The sequence below is a fragment of the Triticum urartu genome, chromosome 3A, assembly GCF_056163025.1.
Source record: "Triticum urartu cultivar PI428250 chromosome 3A, HENAU_Tu73, whole genome shotgun sequence".
Lineage (NCBI taxonomy): Eukaryota > Viridiplantae > Streptophyta > Magnoliopsida > Poales > Poaceae > Triticum > Triticum urartu.
This window is the reverse complement of record NC_141875.1, coordinates 160,958,863-160,979,713: the sequence shown is the minus strand read 5'-3', so window position 1 is coordinate 160,979,713 and position 20,851 is coordinate 160,958,863. Positions and strand designations below refer to the sequence as shown.

Here is a 20,851-nt window from a genome sequence, read left to right as displayed (position 1 = left end):
AAAACAAGAAAAAATGGATCCACGAGGAGAAACTAACTAACGGTTACCCCTTGCGTCCCACAAGGGTCATTTTTTTTGCCCTATGAGCACGCCAAATGGTGCGTCCAGCCGGCACAACATGTCGCGTGCTAGGTGCACACTCTGGATTTTTTTTGTATGATTTTTTGGGTCTCATATGTTTTTTTGGCTTTTAGTCTTTGCCTTGTTTTCCCTATTTTTTGGAAGTTTTTCTTCTTTTTAAGCAGTGTTTTTCCTCAAGAGGCACAACATATGGTTTTGCGAGAAGCATAGTTGTGCTTTCTAAAATGAAAAAACACAACATGTGCTTCCACCTATTAACATGAGTTCTAGTTTTCAAGATCTCGACGTGAGAAATCTAATAATGAAACCGGTTTGTGCTTTGGACGAATGGTTCAAGAGATAAAACATTTTGAAAAAACAAATCTAAAAAAACTCTCGGTTGCGACATTGTCAACACCAGAGAAAAGGTGAAGCGACCTTTGCAAGGGCCAATTGGTAACCCTTTTTAAGAAAGGCCAGCATGACTAACTTTATTGAATCAAAGCACAGTTACATCATCCACATGTTTGTTGACGACAAACCTCGAAGGCTCGTCTACCCAAATCTCAAAAAAATTATTACAAAAACTATACTCCCTCCGGTCCTTTTTACTCTGCATATTAGGTTTGTCCGAAGTCAATCCCATTCAACTTTGACCAAGTTTATATAAAAAATTATAAACATTCACATAACAACACCAATATCTTTAGATTCATCTTGTAATATATTTTTATATTATATTTATTAGATATTATAGATGTTAATAATTTTTAATATAAATTTGGTCAAACTTAGCAAAGTTTGACTTTTGGCAAAACCAATGTGCAGAGTAAAAAGGACCGGAGGGAGTATTTAGGTAGCTCATGTGCCACGGTATTAGCCGAGCGAAGACAATGTTTGAACTTGAGCTTTCCAACCGATGTCACCATGTCAAAACAGCCCACCATTGAGTTTGCCCAGAACAGATGTTATAACATCCGAAGAATCTGATTTAGGGCTCCTTTGATTCATAGGATTTACAAAGGAATTTTGGAGGATTATAATCCTTAGGAAATTTCCCTATGTTGGTTGTTTGATTCATAGGATTGGATCTTATTGGAATTTTTCCTGAGGATATTTTTGGTACTACTTTTCATAGAATTTCTAGCATCCACTCAAACCTCTTTGAATGAATCCTTCCTATGATACAATCAAGCAACCTAGAATCATGTATGATTGAGATGATTATGACATTCTAATCTTATGTTTTTCCTATTCCCGTGTTTTTAGAATGCTGCGAATCAAAGACGTCCAACTTCAAAATTACGGATGCCAAGGGAGTTAGCTAAAGCCAATCCATCATGCGTTGCGCTTGCCTCCATAGATGTAACATATTGAAATATTACTTACACCGTGCATCAATAAATTGACCTTTTTCATCTCGGATGATCACAATTGTAGTTCCAACACCAACATCTTCATGATATACGACATCCACATTCACTTTTATGAATCTAGGGTCCGGTTTGCACCACTTTTGATCTAGGACCCGTATTGCGAGACGTAGACTTGAGAAAATTCCCTGCTATAGACAGGACAAATATAGGCCATCTATAGCTCAGTGGACATGCTTTATTATGTGTTGTTTGGCATCTTACCCACCAGAGGTACCAACAACCTACAACCAACACATCTTTAGGATTCAAAGTCATCATGATATGTAGATTACTAGTTGGTAGGTTAAGCAACGACTTCAAAACATTGACCTGGAATGATCAATTAGCACGGAGGATATCATATGCAGAAGACCCAAACTCCTCCAAAGTTCTCTGGACGTAGCACACTCAAAGATGATGCGCCATATGTCCTCAACGGCAAGATGGCATATAGGGCATACTCCACTAACCAAGATGGCATATTGGGACCTAAAGTTTCCAAACATTCTCTAGGTTGATGGCGAAGCCGAATGAGGGAGTCCTGGATTAGGGGGTGTCCGGATAGCCGGACTATACCTTCGGCCGGACTCCTGGACTATGAAGATACAAGATTGAAGACTTCGTCCCGTGTCCGGAAGGGACTTTCCTTGGCGCGGAAGGCAAGCTTGGCGGTACGGATATGTAGATCTCCTACCATTGTAACCGACTCTGTGTAACCCTAGCCCTCTCCGGTGTCAATATAAACCGGAGGGGTTTTAGTCCGTAGGAACAACAATCATACCATAGGCTAGCTTCTAGGGTTTAGCCTCTCTGATCTCGTGGTAGATCTACTCTTGTACTACCCATATCATCAATATTAATCAAGAAGGACGTAGGGTTTTACCTCCATCGAGAGGGCCCGAACCTGGGTAAAAACATCATGTCCCTCGTCTCCTGTTACCATCCGCCTAGACGCACAGTTCGGGACCCCCTACCCGAGATCCGCCGGTTTTGGCACCGACATTGGTGCTTTCATTGAGAGTTCCTCTGTGCCGTCGCCATCAGGAAGGATGCCTCATCCCGTCTTTAAAGACGGCACCGTTGCTAAGGGAGCTTTGGCTGTCGGCCAAACTCTCCGGCTAGGTGGTTTCCTTATGACCGCCTGTTCGGCTGCTGCGCCGACGATGACCTCTCGGGTCATCGAAAGCAATCTTCACGTCAGCTCGGAATTCACCAAGTAGCTAGATCCAATGGAGCTCTCTTCCCTAAACGAGCTCTTGGATCGCATCGCCGCCCTGGGAGTCACTATGGATTACGACCAGGTTGGGCCTAAACCCAATCTGAGAGAGATTAACTCTCCCCAGGTCACCCATCATGTTGCCGTGGTAGAGGGACAGTGCAGCGACCCTTCATCTATCTTAAGGACTAGCTATGTCCGGATTCCCGACCCCTCCAAGCCGGATACCCGCGGAGGGGAGGACATCACTCAAGACCTGAACTTAAAGTCAGGCGACGGGCCAGATTCATTGGACAGCGTCCAAGAATCCAAACTTCCGAGTTCGGAAACTCCTTGGCCCCTGGGTCTCAGATTGGGTGAGGTTTCGAATTTGATTCCACCCACCCACCCGTACATAAGCGATTTATCCCAAATTAGGCAAGAGCCCGAAGAAACAATACATCATTACTGGGCCAGATTCCTCCTGGTTATGAACAGGATAAAGGACTGCCGCGAGGAAGACGCGATCTCATTCTTCTACAATAATTGCACGGACAAGGGAATCCTCAACGCCATAAGTCGCCGCGATATTACACGCTTCGCTGACTTGGCATCCATAGTACGAAAGTACTGTGCGATGGAAAGCGCCTGGAAAACCGAAATAAAATTTTGGGACAATCCGGCCCTGCATACAAACCCAGTCCGAAATAAAAGGGTGCATCATCGCCAGACACCCGGGTTCAATACCAAAAAGCAAAAGCCCTCTACAGGGCATAGAACCGTACTGGAAGGATGGCTTAATGAACCCTGTAAAATTGACAGTGCAGAGGGCGCCACACCAACTCACAGCCTTAGAGCATGTTGGATACTCCGGCAGGTGGCAAAAAATGGTGAAGATCTTCTAATTCCAGAAGCCACAGAAAGCCACCCCAGAGAAACCAGTACGATATTAACAGTCTTCGAGACTTTCGCATCAAATAATATGCGAAAAAGAACACTCCGCAGCCTTGCCGAAGTATACCAGGTAGCAACAATAAACCCATGGAGTGACACGGCTATTACTTTTAACGCTAGTGATGAACCTAAATTCCGAACAGCCCGAGCACCAGCCGCATTGGTCCTCAGTCCAATAGTGGACGGCTTTCGTCTCACCAAGGTACTCATGGATGGCGGCAGCGGATTGAACCTCATTTATGAGGAAACCCTTCAAAAAATGGAAATAGACTAGAACCACATTGAGTGAAGCAGCACAACCTTTAGAGGAATAATCTCCAGTCGGGAAGCGCGCTGTACAGGAAAAATCACACTAGATGTGGTGTTCGGCACGCCGGATAATTACAGGTCCGAAGAGGTCACGTTCCAGGTGGCCCTGTTCAGTAGCGGCTATCACGCTCTTCTAGGGCGGGAAGCGTTTACAATATTCCAAGCAATACCCCATTACGGGTACATGAAGCTCAAGATGCCCGGGCCTAACGGAATCATCACTCTCGCTAGTGATCCGGACATAGCACTCCGCGCCGAAAACAAGACAGCCGCACTGGCCCTCGAGGCGCTATCCGAAGTCCTAGCGGCTGAGGAACTGACTGCGCTGCGCTCCATGGTGAATAGGGACGATGTGATACTCGATAAAAGATCCAAGTCCATCTCCTTTAAACCAGCGGACGAAATAGTCAAATTCCAGGTCCATCCAACGGACCTCAATAAAACAGCTTCCATCGGGGCACAGTTAAACCCTGAGGTAGATGCCGCACTGCGAGAGTTCCTACGAGAGAATTGGGACATTTTCGCCTGACACCCTTCAGACATGCCAGGAATCCCACACAGGTTGGCCGAACACAACTTAAATATCCTAAAAGGATTCAAGCCAGTCAAACAGGCTCTTCGGCGTTTTTCCGAACCTAAGAGACAGGCCATGGGAGAGGAACTAGCCAAGCTATTGGAGGCCGGATTCATCAAAGATATAAAACACCCGGACTGGCTAGCAAACCTGGTGATGGTACCAAAAAAGGACAAATCCTGGCGCCTGTGCGTTGATTTTAAAGACCTTAACAAGGCTTGCCCAAAGGATCCCTTCCCTCTCCCCCGCATCGATCAAATTATCGATGCTACCGCAGGACACGATTCGTTGTGTTTCCTCGACGCATACTCCGGCTACCATCAAATAAAGATGGCAGAGTCAGACCAAGCCGCGACGGCATTCATCACACCATACGGCCCATTATGCTTCAACACAATGCCCTTCGGGCTCAAAAACACCGGCGCAACATATCAGCGCATGATTCAGACATGTCTGGCAAACCAGATCGGCAAAACAGTGGAGGCATACGTAGATGATGTGGTCGTTAAAACAAGACATGTCGAATCTCTAGTAGACGACTTGAGGCTAACATTCGATAACCTCCAAACATACGACATCAGGCTCAACCCGGAAAAATGCGTTTTTGGCGTTCCAGCCGGAAAGCTCTTGGGCTTCATTGTATCCGATAGAGGGATTGAAGCAAATCCAGCCAAGATCCGAGCTCTGTCATAATTGGATATCCCGAAGGACCTCAAACAAATACAAAAATTAACCGGATGCGTGGTGGCTCTAAGCCGCTTTATCTCCCGCTTAGGATAAAAGGCCCTACCCCTTTACCGCCTCCTTCGGTGCACCGAACACTTCGAGTGGACGGATGCAGCCACGGACGGACTCGACGAAATAAAAGCCATCTTGGCAACAAACCCAGTCCTGGCCGCGCCAAACATTGGCGAACCAATACTATTATACATTGCAGCAACCCATCAGGTCGTAAGCGCAGTGCTCGTCGTCGAACGAGAAACGGACGGACACAAATTCCCCCTTCAAAAGCCGGTCTACTATGTGTCAACTGTCCTTACTCTGTGCAAGTCACGGTACCCGCATTATCAAAAGATTGCGTACGCGGTATTTATGGCATCCCGGAAGCTGCGACGCTACTTTCAAGAGTGTTCAATAACACTAGCCTCGGAAGTGCCACTTAACGATATTATAAACAACCGCGACGTGACGGGCCGGATTGCAAAATGGGCCATTGAGCTCCTCCCGTTCGACATAACTTACAAGCCACGGCGAGCTATCAAGTCGCAAGTTTTGGCCGACTTCGTCGCAGAATGGACGGAGGCCGAACTCCCTAAAGAGTACGTCACATATTCAAACTGGGTCATGCACTTCGACGGCTCCAAAATGTTGGCAGGTCTAGGGGCTGGCGTCGTTTTGACATCCCCCACAGGAGACACAGTTCAATACGTACTCCAGATAATGTACACAGACTCCAACAATGTAGCCGAATATGAGGCCCTTTTACATGGTCTCCGGATGGCAGTATCCATGGGCATTCAACGCCTAGAGGTGCACGGGGACTCGAACCTTGCAATATCCCAAATAAATGGAGACTTTGATGCCAAGGATCCAAAAATGGCAGCTTATCGCAACGCCGTCCTAAAAATGTCAGCTCGGTTCGAAGGGCTCGAATTTCACCATATAGCCCGGGAAAATAATCAGGCGGCAGATGTCCTGGCAAGCATCGGCGCAAAACGCGATGTAGTCCCCCCCCCAACATCTTCTTGGAAAGGCTGTTCAAGCCATCCGTAGTATGGGAAGGGGAACCCGGCAATAACAGCCCGGACCCAGCCGCACTGCCCGACACCGAACACCCTGACATAATTGGAGGCTCTGCCAATAAAATAACACCTTCAGCCCACGTAATAATGGCCGTCATCGCCCCGTGGACAGAACCATTCCTCGCTTACCTTACTAGGCAGGAACTCCCCGAGGACTAAAATGAGGCACGCTGCATAGTGCGGCGATCTAAAGCCTATAAAGTCCATGAGGGAGAGCTTTATAAGAAAAGCACTACCGATGTCCTTCAAAGGTGCATCTCCGAAGAGGAAGGGCGGAACCTCCTGGCTGAAATTCATGCCGGACTCGGCGCTCTCACGCTGCAGCTCGGTCCCTTGTAAGCAAGGCCTTCCATACAGGCTTTTATTGGCCGACGGCCCGGGCAGACGCCCAGGACTTAGTCCAACGATGCGTCAGTTGCCAGCTTTTTGCAAACCAAAGCCATATGCCACCCACCGCCCTCCAAACTATCCCCATCACTTGGCCCTTCACGGTCTGGGGGCTTGACATGGTTGGACCCCTTAAAGGCGGAACCCACAAGAAAAAATACTTACTGGTCATGGTGGATAAGTTCACCAAATGGATAGAAGCCAAGCCTGTTAAGACGGCCGAATCCGGATCGGTGATAGACTTTATATCCGGGGTTGTACACCGTTACGGCGTCCCCCACAGCATCATCACTGATAACGGCACGAACTTTACGGCCGACGAGGTAAAAACTCTGGTGCAAAAACATGGGCATCAAGCTCGATTATGCTTCCGTCTATCACCCACAAACTAACGGCCAGGTCGAACGTGCAAATGGTCTTATCATGAGTGACATCAAACCCAGATTAGTGCGGTCCCTTAAGGAATCTAATACACACTGGGTAGAGGAGCTCGACTCCGTACTCTGAGGGCTGTGGACCACGCTGAATCGCACCACCGGATACACACCATTCTTTATGGTGTACGGCGCAGAGGCAGTTTTGCCCTGCGACATAATTCATGACTCACCTCGAGTGCGCATGTACGAAGAAAGAGAAGCCGAGATCGATCGGCAGGACAGTTTGGACGCCTTGGAGGAAGAGTGTGACGTGGCAAAAGCCCGTTCCGCATTCTATCAACAGCAGGCTCGAAGATACCAAAGCAGAGAAGTACGGGCCAAAAATTACAACGTTGGCGAATTAGTTCTACGCCTGCCGGATAAGAAAAAGGACAAACTCAAGCCCAAGTGGGAAGGTCCCTTCATAATTGACCAAGTCCTAACTGGTGGAGCGTACCGCCTGCGAGATGCATCGGATAACCGACTCGAGCCAAACCCATGGAACGCAGCCCGTCTCCGAAGATTCTATGCCTAGCGCCGGACTCTGTGTTCGTCTCTTTCCTCTGTCCATTTTTTATATACTTTTTGTCTTACATTTCTCTCCTTCTTCTTCTCTCTCTCTCTTATAGCCTTTAAAGGCTCATAAAGTGATGCGCTATCCGCGCTCATTAAACCTGGGGGCTTCTTTAAACAGAAGCTTATTTATACGGGCTTCATGCCCAACACATGTGTCACACTTCCGCATGTACCTTTTATTCACCATTATATGCATCGATATGACTTAAGTTTTGGCCAAGCTGGGTTGCCTGGCTCCTGTGCTTACCCCTACGTTCCCGATTGTTCGGCTAGGTGGTAAAGGGAGCACCTCTGCGATTGTTACTGTCGGGTCAGCCGGATGTGTACCTCAGACTGGGTGAAGCCGAAAGCTAGCGTTCTTAAGGGAATATTCGGTCGGTGAACTAAAGATGATCTTTTTTTTTCACTTATTTATCTATACGCCCCCAGATATTTTTCCTGCGTCTCTTTTTGCAGAATGGACATGCACTTTAGGGCATGCCTCCCAGGGAAAGGAACCCCTAACGGAACTATTCTCCCTGGAAGATATTTCTTACTAATCATGTAATATAACATAACTAGTTGGGCACTTGTCTGTTCAAGCACTAATGACCCCTATGCCTGGTCTCCATGCATACCCTGGTTCTTATATAACTACGAGGGTATTCGGGCACACTCCGGACCGTCAGGTCCCGAGGTTGAAGCGAAAAGGTCGGCCATGACAAACGATCTACAATCCGGCTAGAAGGCATTACACATGTCAATTAAAATTACATAGTCAATCTGACTGATTGTATTCCTCTTCAATACCATCTAACATGCTGTCTAGCTTACAGTCCTGTTGGGAATACTCAGCGGCCAATTCTACTTGGCCGTATACTAAGCTCACAGGGATCTCCTTCCCATCGGGCCCCACGGGTCCAACCTCGGCCATGTGGTTTGGGTCGGCCTTCATGTACCGCGTCTTCACCATGGCCCAGGCCTCCCTGGTGCCTTGACGGCAGGCCGGCATCTTCCACAATCGGAAGCGTCGCCGCGCTCCCTTCAGCTTCTCTACAAGCTCTCCAAGGCCTTCGGGCATGGAGACGGATGGCCACAAGGCCTGGGCGACGCCTTACATCACCTGCCGAACTCGCTCGTGCAGTTGTGAGAGCTCGGGAAGAAGGTCACCCGTAGAACCGGGCATTTTCTCTGTAGGACGACCTGTTAGCATACCTACAGACATTACTCTGTTAGTCGACTTCCTCGCCGAACTCTTTTTTCAAAGTTCGTTTAAGCACTTACTAAATATGTCGCGTCGAAGCCGCTGATTCTCCTTAACGGAGTCCAATAGCTGGGCACGAACGTCCTTCAGTTCAATGCCCAGCTTGGTGTTGGCATCTTGGAGATCGTTCTTCTCCTGCCTCACCTTTGTCAGCACACTCTCACCAGCCTTCAGCTGGCGTAGGAGTTGCTGCTTTTCCGGATTTAATTCGGCGCCATCTGCAATTTCATTTGACAGATTTGCACCCACGCCGCACTTCACAAAATACCCATCTTTCGAAGCGTATATTACCAGAGGGGGTCTCCTTGGGCTCCCCTGCCGCGGCTAGTGCGGCCTCAAGTTGGGCTTTGCACTCTTCCAGCTCCTGGGACAGTAGGGTATTCTTTTCTGTAAGAACCTGCATAACAAATGATCCTTAAATCAGTTATTCTAACTGTTTCAAGTCTCGAGGGCTACTGGTATATATATAATTACCAAAATTTTCTTACCCATATGTCTTTTATATACTGCTCCGTGGCTCTGACTAGACCATTTTGAGCGGCACGGAGGTACGCATCTCCCGAATTGAAGGCATCCAATGCCTCTTGGGAGAAACAAGCGTCGCGAAGAACTATCCGGCGACGCCTGCGGTTCATGGCACTCTCCACCTCGGAATTGGTGGCAGACAGCCTGTCCGCATCCTCTGTCGGAGGAGCGTCCGGTGCGCGCCATGGGTTCGCCTCCGCTTCCGGACCAGGCTTTGGAGCCTGGCTGGTGGAGGCGCGATTGGCAACCTCTCCGGATATAGTCCGGCGAGGTCTCTTCGTCCTGAAGAGAGCACGAGCGTTAATATGCCTTGAAGGAATAACACCTGGGAATAAAATGGCACACTATACCTTTGCGCCGGCGTCTTAGTCCGGACCGCACTTCTTTTCAGCCCGCGGGGCCTTGCCGCCCCTCGTTGGCTAGTCGCCACAGGCTCGTCCTACCGTCTCAAGGACCTCCCCTGCAAAACACGGTTGTCATACAGCAATCGAAAACACGCGAGGATAGATCCCTTTTCAAAGTACCGGGACTTCGATCTCAGTTACCTGTGAGGCTGGGAGTAGCCCTGGGTAATCGGCCGTAATGGCCACCAAGGCGTTGTCCTTGCTCAATTGATGAAACACCCCATCAATCAGCTCCACAGATAAGTCCGGATCCTCTTGAGAGGCCGTGTCGAGGGACTGTCCCGGATCCTCGGGTTGTGGAGGAGGACTGTTTATTTCTTTAACAGCCTGGCACAGTTCCTGCGTTGAAGTCGTTAGACTGAATATTTAACGATGGGAATATAAAACGGATGGGCAAGTAAAAGTGTCCACTTACCCAACTTGGGGGATTGTACATAGAAAATCCACCCTGTGGGTTGACACGGAGAAATTCCTCCTCTTCTCCCTTATACAAAGTGGACAAGATCTTTATTAGAGCGGCAGCCGAATCCGACCCCTTACGGCCGTGGCGGGTGGCGTCGTCCTCCCCGTTGAAGTCCCACGTGGGGTGGCCTCTATACTGGAGCGGCTGCACCCCTCGCATGATGCATGCGGTCATGACCCCGATCATGGTCAGCCCGGAATGAGCTAACAATCTTATCCGGCCCATCAGGTAAAGAACGTCCTTGTCGCTTTCCCTCTGAGGGCTCCGTGGACGCCGGCTTAGGCGCTTCTTTAGGGGAGCACTGTCGAACTCAGGGAGGCCGATCCGGACAGGATCCGGCAGCGGGGCGTCCTCTATATAAAACCATTCCGAAGGCCAGTCCTCGGACGCCTTCTTTGGGGTTCCGGATAGATATCCGGTCCCGACGATGCGCCACACTTCGGCTCCGCCCACTTGATACATTGACCCCTTCTAAGAACGGGGCACAAGGCAGAATAGCCTTTTCCACAGCGCGAAATGAGCCTCGCAGCCCAAAAACAGCTCGCAAAGGGCTACAAAGCCCGCGATATGCAATATGGAGGCAGGCGTGAGGTTGTGCAGCTGGAGGCCATAGAAATCCAGGAGCCCCCGGAGAAACGGATGAATTGGAAATCCGAGCCCTCTTATTAAGTAAGGGACAAGGCATACCCGCTCTCCTTTGGGGGGATTGGGGACTCTCTCCGCCATTATAGGTGGCAAGTCCGGCTCGAACCGGGACCATATAGGCCGGGGGGAGAAATTCCTTGGTCTGGAGCGTCACTAGCTCGCTGTGCAGGATGGAGCATCTCTCCCAATCTCCAGGCTGAGGGCTAGAAGGGCGAGAGGAGGAGCTGCGGCGGTCGGCCATGATAGAATGGACCTCTGTCGGATACGCTCTGATGAATACTCGCGGAGGGGAGAAGGTGTGGTTTGGATCTAAATCCTCGTCCCCTTAAATAGGCGGCTCATTCACGTGGCTAGGGGTGTAAATATAAAAACACCCTGACTTTTCGTATTCATTTGACACGTGGAAGACGGCCATTATTGGGCGTAGAAGCCAAGGAGCGCTACATTTACAAGAAACCAGACACTATTCAACAGGTACACGGAATTTGAAGGAGAACCCGCCTTGCAATGCCGAAGACAATTTGCGCGCCGGACTCGTCGTCATTGAAGCCTAGTTCGGGGGCTACTGAGGGAGTCCTGGATTAGGGGGTGTCCGGATAGCCGGACTATACCTTCGGCCGGACTCCTGGACTATGAAGATACAAGATTGAAGACTTCGTCCCGTGTCCGGAAGGGACTTTCCTTGGCGTGGAAGGCAAGCTTGGCGGTACGGATATGTAGATCTCCTACCATTGTAACCGACTCTGTGTAACCCTAGCCCTCTCCGGTGTCAATATAAACCGGAGGGGTTTTAGTCCGTAGGAACAACAATCATACCATAGGCTAGCTTCTAGGGTTTAGCCTCTCTGATCTCGTGGTAGATCTACTCTTGTACTACCCATATCATCAATATTAATCAAGAAGGACGTAGGGTTTTACCTCCATCGAGAGGGCCCGAACCTGGGTAAAAACATCATGTCCCTCGTCTCCTGTTACCATCCGCCTAGACGCACAGTTCGAGACCCCCTACCCGAGATCCACCGGTTTTGACACCGACACTAAGCTCCCCTGTCTTGCTCCAAATTTGCATGGCTCCCAAATTTGTTTATCCATTCAGCTTGGTAGGCGGTACGAACAGAAAATATACCATTTCTATTTAAGTGCCATGCAATGAAATAACAAAAGCATCAAAGTTCAGTGGTATTTGCATTATTCTCTGGGTATCAACTGAATTAAACACATCCAGTATGAGTTGTGCATCTCAACAGTGCAAAATACAGATCAATGAGCTCAATTACTTCTGTAAAAAATGTTTTACCCTGTGGAGTACTTACCTTCCTATCTGGGCTTGAGGGGATCCAAGGATTAGACCAAATGTTAACTTTTTTGCCTTGGTATTTCCACCAGCAAATATAACCTTTGGGCTCGAGGGGATAATGTATCATTGATCCTCATTAACATTGGATGATCCTCATTAACTTTTTCAGCTCGAGGTTATCTAGGCTTGAGGGGATCCAACCCTTTAAATGGCGCATGATCCTACCCCCAATAATGGCTAAAACAGTTACTACGGTCTGCCCCGCCATTGCGGGAAGACCTAAATATTCATCAGAAAGGGCTTGGGGTGCAACATTCAAATGTTGGCAAATCTCAACTTTGGAGATAACATTTTTTATAGCTTTTTTTAGGGGTGATAACTGATAACATTAGTATTTTTGGACCGAAGAAGATTTTTTTTTAGGGGTTGGACCGAAGAAGATGCTCCCATGGCGAGGCTCAGCGTTCCCTGACGCTCTCTGGTGTGTCAGCCATTATTCTGGGCCAATCCTTTTCTCTGGTCATCTGGGCCAATACTTTGCCGGACTACCTCAGCTCGCCCTTTTCTTTTTCTTAGAGAAACCAGGCTAACAGGCCCTACCTCCTCACGGCCCAATTTCAACACCGACCCTCCCGTCGTCCCCCCTTTCCATTTTTCCCTGCGTTCGATCGAACCAGCACTCCTCCTCACCCTAATAAAAAAGTACAGCGCCTGCGCCCCTCTCTTCCTCTCTCCCCTACCGACCCCGTTCCCCTCTTCCCCACGAGAGAGATTTTCAAAAACCCTACCTCGCCGCTCCACCCCCGTCCCCCCGATCCCCCCCACCCAAAACCCTAGCCGCCCCAGATCGCGGCGATAATGGAGGTGCCGCCGGAGATGCTCGACACCCTAGCGGGCTGGTTCGCGCAGACGCTCTCCCCCGACGCCGCCGCCCGCCGCGCCGCCGAGCAGAGCCTCGCCGCCGCGGCCGCCACCCCGGGCTTCGCGCTCGCGCTCCTCGGCCTCGCCTCCTCCCCGCGCCACGACCTCCAGGCCCGCCTCGCCGCCTCCGTCCACTTCAAGAACCTCCTCCGCCGCCGCTGGCCCAAGCCCGCCGACGACGCCGACGACGCCGACCACCTCCCGCCCAACGACTGCGTCATCATCAAGACGCACATCCTCCAGCTCCTACTCACCGCCCCGCCGCTCATCCAGTCGCAGCTCTCCGAAGCCCTCGCCGCCGCCGCGGCCTCCGACTTCCCTGCCAGATGGGAGTCGCTCCTCCCGTCCATCGTCTCCTCGCTCGGTAACGCCCTCTCGGCGGGGGACGTCCCCGCCACCAACTCCCTCCTCGCCGCTGCGTTCTCCCTCTTCTCCCGCTTCCGCAACGTCTTCGACAGCAACACCCTCCGCATCGACCTCAAGTACTGCCTAGACACTTTTGCGGCGCCCCTCCTCGAGGTCTTCCTCTCCACCTCTCGCCGCCTCCAGGCCTCTGCAGTCGCCGCAAGCCCACTTGAACTCCGCCCCGTATTTGAGTGCCTTCGTCTGTGCTGCGAGATCTTCTACTCGCTCAACTCTGTGGACCTGCCGGAGTTCTTCGAGGATCACATGCGTGAGTGGATGACAGAGTTCCGTGCATTCCTCACCACCTCCTACCCTCCGCCTGTAGAGGCAGATGGTGCTCCAGATGCGCTCCGAGCTGCTGTCTGTGATAACCTGCAGCTGTACATGGAGAAGTATGAGGAAGAGTTCAGGGCATATTTGAAGGAGTTTGTTGAGGCCGTGTGGGGGCTCCTCATGGCGCCGACAGTCTCGCCGTCCCGTGGTCAGCTTGCCGTGACTGCGATAAGGTTCTTGACAACAGTCGCCGAGAGTGTTCACCATGCTTTGTTCGGGACTCCTGATGCAATGAAACAGATATGTGACAGCGTTGTTGTGCCTAACCTGCGACTGCGGGACGAGGATGAGGAGTTGTTTGAGGGGAACTGGGTGGAATATGTCAGGCGTGATGCAGAGGGAAGTGATACCGATACACTGAGGCGTGCTGCGTGCCGCTTGCTGCGTGGGCTAGCCGCGAACTACCGGGAACAGGTGGCTGTACTTGTATCAGCGCAGGTCCAGCAGATGTTGGCTGCATATGCCGCTGACAGGGCAAACAACTGGAAGGAGAAGGACGCTGCGATATATCTTGTTATTGCTCTTATGCAGAAGCCTGGTGCCACAGGTGGTGGGACACCTGTGGTTGACATGGAGAGCTTCTTTGCATCTGTGATTGTGCCCGAGCTGCAGGCCCCTGATTGGGAATCTGAGCCAATGCTGAAGGCAACAGTCCTCAGGTTCTTGAAGGAGTTCAAGGATCAGATACCCAAAGCCACCGCACTGGCTCTGCTTCCAAGTGTTACAAGGTTCCTGACGCACGAGTCCAATGTTGTCCATTCCTATGCTGCGATCTTTATCGAGAACCTGCTGATCATCAAGGATGTTGTCCAGGTACCAGGGGTCAATGTAGTGACAAGAGCTTCACGCTATGTGGCTACTGATATCAACTCTTTTGCCCAGCAGATTATTCAGAGCCTGTCCAAGGCGTTAGGTTATCCTGATTCTTATGAGAACCCCTATCTGATGAAGTGCCTGATGAGAGTACTGGGGATCGCAACTATCGCTGGCCAAGTTGTTCATGAGATAACCGCTCGTCTTGTGGGCATTCTGATGGAAGTGTGCAATAACCCCAAGAACCCTGACTTTAATCATTACTTGTTTGAAGCTCTGGCAGCAGTGATTGGCAAGGCTGGTGAACAAGACCCAGCATTGGTACCTTTGTTTGAGGCAAGCCTCTTCCCAGTACTCCAGAGGATATTAGTTGAGGACATCTCAGAGTTCTGGCCATATTCTTTTCAGATATTCGCACAGCTTGTCAATTTGAGCCGACCACCTCTCTTGCAGAATTACATGCAGCTGTTTGGTGTCTTGCTCAGCAATGCTACTTGGGATCGACCACCATGTGTTCCTGCCTTGGTTCGCTTGCTGCGAGCATTCCTTCGGAAAATTCCAAATGAGCTTAACCAAGAAGGTAGGCTGCCAAATATCTTAGTGATATTCCGTAGTCTAGTTTCACGCAGCAGCACGGAAGATTCTGCATTCTACATGCTTAACACGCTAGTGGAAAATGTTGGTTTGGACATTATCAATCCACACATAAGTGAGATATGGAGTGCTCTCTTTACTCGCTTACAGACTAGGCAAGCAGTGAAGTTTGTGAATTCTCTTGTGGTGGTCATGTCCTTGGTGTCAGTCAAGTATGGGCCAGGTGTTCTTGTCAGTTCTGTTGATACGATTCAGCCGAATCTCTTCACCACAATTCTTCAGCGTTTTTGGATTCCCAATCTCAAGTTGATCAAAGGTTCTCTTGAAATCAAGCTTACAGCAGTTGCCTCAACAAAGTTGCTTTGTGAGTCCGCGGTGCTGCTGGATGCTGCTGCAGCCCAAACGTGGGGTAAATTGCTTGATAGCATTGTCACACTGTTGTCTAGAACGGAGCAAGATGGAGTACAACAAGAGCAAAATGACGGAGCTGATGCGGTGGATAATCAGAAGACATCAGGTTATTCTGTCTCATTTGTACGCCTTCAGTATGCTGGGAAGAGTGAAGATGATCTGTTGAAAGACATAAATGATCCAAAGCAGTTTCTGGTGACATCCTTGGCCTCACTTTCTGCACAGTCTCCTGGAAGGTTTGGTCCTGTCATTGAGCAGCATGTGGACCCAGCAAACAAAAGTGCTCTTCTTCAGCTTTGTGCTGCCTATAATGCCAACATTGTCTAGGTAAATAACTTGTTCCTTTCCGTTCTTTTTTTCCTTGAGATAGTAATACATTTTCATACATGTCCTCAAAATCTGGAAGATGAAAGTCATTCGTTGGTACAAGTTTGTTTGCTGTGTTCCCTCCTTGTCATATAAAACATGCCATTTGCTTAGCAATTATGGATAGAATTGTTGATCTTGTCTTGTATGGTTTGGTTCAAGCACTTGTATTCATGAAGAAAATTTATACGAGCTTGCGGTTTAACCTTGTATGGTTTGGTTTAAGCACTTGTGTTTATGAAAAAAAATACACTAGCTTGCACGTGGTTAAACATTCAGGTCAAAAATACACCTGCTGCATGCCCAATTCCTTCAATTCAGTGTACTAGCGCTTGTAGCATGATAAAACATATTCTGTTTTCAAACTTCTGTGTTCAGTGTTTTAATTTCGAGTGCACTTGACCTGGAAATGGGAGGTATCATGATAGTCATGGTGATATAAACAGATTATTTTTCTGACTTCATTGTTCTGTGTTTTACTAGTTTCCAGTGAAACTTCTGTCCTCAGCAGTCTATAGCTAGAAGCTGCACATTAGATTTTTCACTCCATTTACATCCTACCAGATAGGAGCAGAGCGGTATATAGTGCCTTTTACTACCGATAAATCACGAGTGGACATGCAGCCATGCGAGGATGATATCTAGGACGTTAATAACTCAGAGATTCGTGCGGTTTGCATACCATAAATTATGTATAATTTCTTCATGCAACTCACAAAGATGGTATTAGGGGCGTATCTCAGAGAACAATAATTGCACCGGACCGACTAGGCTGACAAGAAGAGTTAATCTCTCATTTATTTGGAGCAATGTCCAACGGCAACCTGCACCACCACTCTGCATTTTCTCTTCAGCCCATCTCATCCCGTAGCTCCTCACTAATCCTCCTCCCATCCACTATCCAGCGAGCAGCTCCCCGTCTCCCTCATTTTCCTTGCATAGTTCTTACAGTCAGTTCATGTGCTCCACCTCCATACCTTACTGTTCATCAGCTCCTCTATCCCAATAGATCAGCCAAAGGAGGTCGCTCTTTTCCCCTAATCTGCTGTCCAAACATGCGGCCGATGATGAGTGCGGTGTGGTTCAGAACAACAGGGCACCTCCATGGCCATGTGAGGGGAGAGGGAGAAGCCCATGGTTGTTAGTCTAGCTAGACATGCATTAACAATGGTCGAGCTAAGCAAACAAAAATCAAATATAATCATAATCACATGAGTCCACAGGCGCATTGAGTGAACTATTAAGACGTTGCACCCCACTCCGGCTGCTCATTTAAATGAACACTTTCTACAACATTCATTAGACCCCCCTCCTGCATTTATGTATCAGTAGTTAAGACATTCATTTCGGCAAGAGGACAAACTGGTATTATGTACATACGTTGTATAGTCGCTCACCTATCTCTATGTATTGCCGCAGTAATCAATTAATCACCATATTAAGTGCTAATCGCATAGCAGCATCTGTCGGTCAGGATAACATCCTCGCGTGGCACCATGTCCCAGAAATTCACGTCCCTTTTACTACTTGCTCTTTAAGCTAGCTGGAACACAACAATGCATGGTCTAACTGGATTTCCCGCAGTAAGATAAGATCATAAGAATCATTCGTTCATATATTCATATGTGTTCAGATGCTTCTTTCCAAACAAAGAAAAATGTGTTCAGATGCATGCCTTTAGTTCATGTTATTCATTTCATTTTTTTGGGACAGAAAAGTAGTAATGTAATGCACCTATCTCCAGATGAGATATCAGATAGATAGATTTATGTGTCAGATAGTTCTGTCTGACTATTTGTGGTAATAAGTATTGGTGTTAAGTAGAATCTCCATGTGTGTGGTGATGCTAAGGATAGATTTTAACGGATCAGGAGGAGTATGCAAAACTTTTCCTGAGAAGGGTTTTGGATGGGTATTGAGCTGTTGACTATTTAACTTATACATGCTTTGTTAATTCATGCTACACCAACAATAGACATGCCCTAGTTTCTGAAGTACTATCTGATAAGATCTTCAAAAAAACCTCGCTTTCATGAAAAGAATGCTGCAGTTATTGCTTAATTAGGAAGAGCAATCCAATTGCTTGCTGGAAGAAATTTTCTACAATAGGTGTTCATCTTTCTTCAGCTGCCATAGTAAAAAATGGGGTACTTTTCTTACCATGACTTAGAAACTTATTTCCCAATACTGGTTGGTAAAATTTCGGCTCTTGCAACACCCTCCCGTGACCAGCACAGCCAAAAGCAGATGCTCTATGCCACATTTCTGAGTTCGAATTGGACCATGGAAGCCTTGCATATTTGCCTTTGTTGTTGTCCTGATATTCTCTCCGCTGTCTTCTTTACCTTGCCAAGCTTGCTTGTTCTTTTCCTTGGCTACAATCTTGCAGAGCACGTGAAGAATACACTGCCATTCCTTTATGCGTCTGTTTTTCAAGCTTACAGAAGCCCTAAGACTTCATAATACCAATTATTTTATAGCAGAAAATATGTTGTATTTTTGGTTACACGAAGCATGGTTGGGGGGATATGATTTGTCTGGAACCTGGAACATCAGAAAGCTGTTGAATGTTATGATTTGATCTAGTTTGTTGATCACTTATTTGTTCCAAGCATCTCTTGTTTGCGGTGCCTTGTTTGGAATAACCTGATGTGTCATTTGCTCCAGAACAGTTCCTGTTTGAATTGGTTATATCCGCTTGTGTTGTGGACATGTGATTTGATTGTTTGGTTTTACACGCAAACATAGTTTTTGGTTCTCTAACCTTCATTCTCTGTCAAAACCAAATTTCAGGAGCCAAATGGCGTCGTTCTAAGGAATGCTTGGTTACCAGAGTTTTTTTGTCAGAGGATGATGAGTCTCTTGGTGTCATGTGTCCATGAAGCTGGTTCCTGGTTCGTCCATGTGTAGGTTGATGGTGTGATGGGAAAGAGAAGGTCGCCAAATCAAATCATATAGTAGAAACATGAACTTTGTGGAGAATCTGTCTATTTTGGTTTGAAATTTTTGTGTGTGTGGAAGAGTTCTCTTTTTCCCGGTGAGTGTACTGGTACTGGTCCAGAATGTTGTCAACGTTGTCTGTGTGTGTTGTTATTCCCCGTGGGATCTGCTGTAATTCGGCATGGGAAATGGTATATTTGTTGGATGTTATTGGCAGCATCCACTGTTGGTGTAACCCTTTCACGAGTCTCAGTTTTGAAGGTTGCAACTTGCTGCAATGCTGTGTGCCCCTCAGTTGATGATTTGTATAGCATTGTGGTATGACTTGCGAGGTCCAAATGTTTTTGGATTTTTATGGCCTATTTATAAAAGCGCGAATCATTCTCTGGTCAGAGCATGCACTAACGGTATGCGTCCATCTCATTAGAGTATCTATCTATTTAACAGATGCTGTATAAAGGGCAAGTGCCCAAATAACTGTTTTTTTAGGGCGTACGGGCCAAAAATAGTTTGATGTATCTTAGAATTGCAATGCAAATTTTTAGTGCAGCTCCATATTTTTGCCCTCAAGTGCTGCATATTTGCAGCAGTCCAACCGGCTGCCGTGCGCAACCCAACTGCCACCTGGAAGTTTCTTGCCGCCTCTCCCCCGTGATCGTCGCCGGCGATATCTCCGCTGCGTGGCCTAGCCATCAAATCCCACTAGATGGCTGCAACAGACTCGTCGATTTAGGATCTGATGTTCGCCTCGAATTGCATTGATTCCAGCCATTCGCAGCCCTTCCCCCACCTTTACCGCCGCGGCACCACCAGAACCGAGCCAGACCGCTTTTCCTTTGGAGCTTTTGGCTTTCAGACGACGCTGCGAGGGTGGAGATGCCGAGAAGACCACCCCGAGGCCACTTGTAGCCGGCGCGACGACCAACTGGCCCTGATGAGCAGCCGGTCGGATTTCTCCTCCTTGCGCACTAGGTGTTCGACAAAAATCCTCAAAGGTAAAAGAAATGTGTTACTCGTTTTTTTTGAAATATAGGAGTAGGTTAATTGAAAGTATTGTGTTGTAGATGGGTTCGTTCATATCCTTCCCGTGGGATGATTCCTCTCTAAAGAAGAATATGAGATGGACGAAGACGAGGACTTTGCTCTGATTACGATGATGTACATGCATAAGAACAAGAGAGGCATGGTGGTTCTGTTGTCGGCAGAGAGGTGATTCGTAGGTTGAGGAAAGATGGGCACAATAGACTGGTGCTCAACTATTTCAATCCCAATCTGATGTACCCAAAGCGATACTTTTGTTGTCGGTTTAGGATGTTTTCGAATTTATTCCTTCACATTACCAACTATGTGAAGTAGCATGATCGGTTATTTGAGCAGAGGAGAAATTGCTCAGGAGATCTTGGACGTGGCACTATCCAAAAGGTGATAGCGGCATTATGCATGATGACATAGGGTGTTCAAACAGATTTCTTTGATGATAACTTGGCAATGGGAGAGGATTTTAATCTTTTGTATGAAGAAATTTGCAAATGTGGTGATTGAAGTGTTTGAGCCGGAGTATTTGAGAGAACCCAATGCTCAGGACATTCAACAACTTCTGAAGATGAACAAAGCAAGTGAGTTTTCAGGTATACTTGGCAATTGATTGCATGCACTGGAAGTGAAAGAATTGCCCTACAACATGTCTGAGATAGTTTAAAGGACACAAGAAGGATGCCATCATCGTTCTTGAAGCCATGGCCGATCAGGAGACATAAATTTGATATGCATATTTTGGGATGGCTGAATCTTGCAATGACATTA

General features: G+C 48.0%; 1 protein-coding gene across 1 annotated transcript; it reads left to right on the top strand.

The window, feature by feature from the left end:
* Positions 1 to 13,005: 13,005 nt before the first annotated feature.
* On the top strand, positions 13,006 to 19,283 carry LOC125543455 (cellular apoptosis susceptibility protein, putative / importin-alpha re-exporter). Its single transcript, XM_048706816.2, has 2 exons — positions 13,006 to 16,069; positions 18,902 to 19,283. The coding sequence occupies exon 1, from the start codon at positions 13,124 to 13,126 to the stop codon at positions 16,067 to 16,069; it is 2,946 nt and encodes a 981-aa protein (XP_048562773.2). The 5' UTR covers positions 13,006 to 13,123; the 3' UTR covers positions 18,902 to 19,283.
* Positions 19,284 to 20,851: the final 1,568 nt, after the last annotated feature.

Excerpts from the sequence above, each read along its gene's own strand:
- LOC125543455 (XM_048706816.2), top strand. The coding sequence starts at position 13,124 with ATGGAGGTGCCGCCGGAGATGCTCGACACCCTAGCGGGCTGGTTCGCG.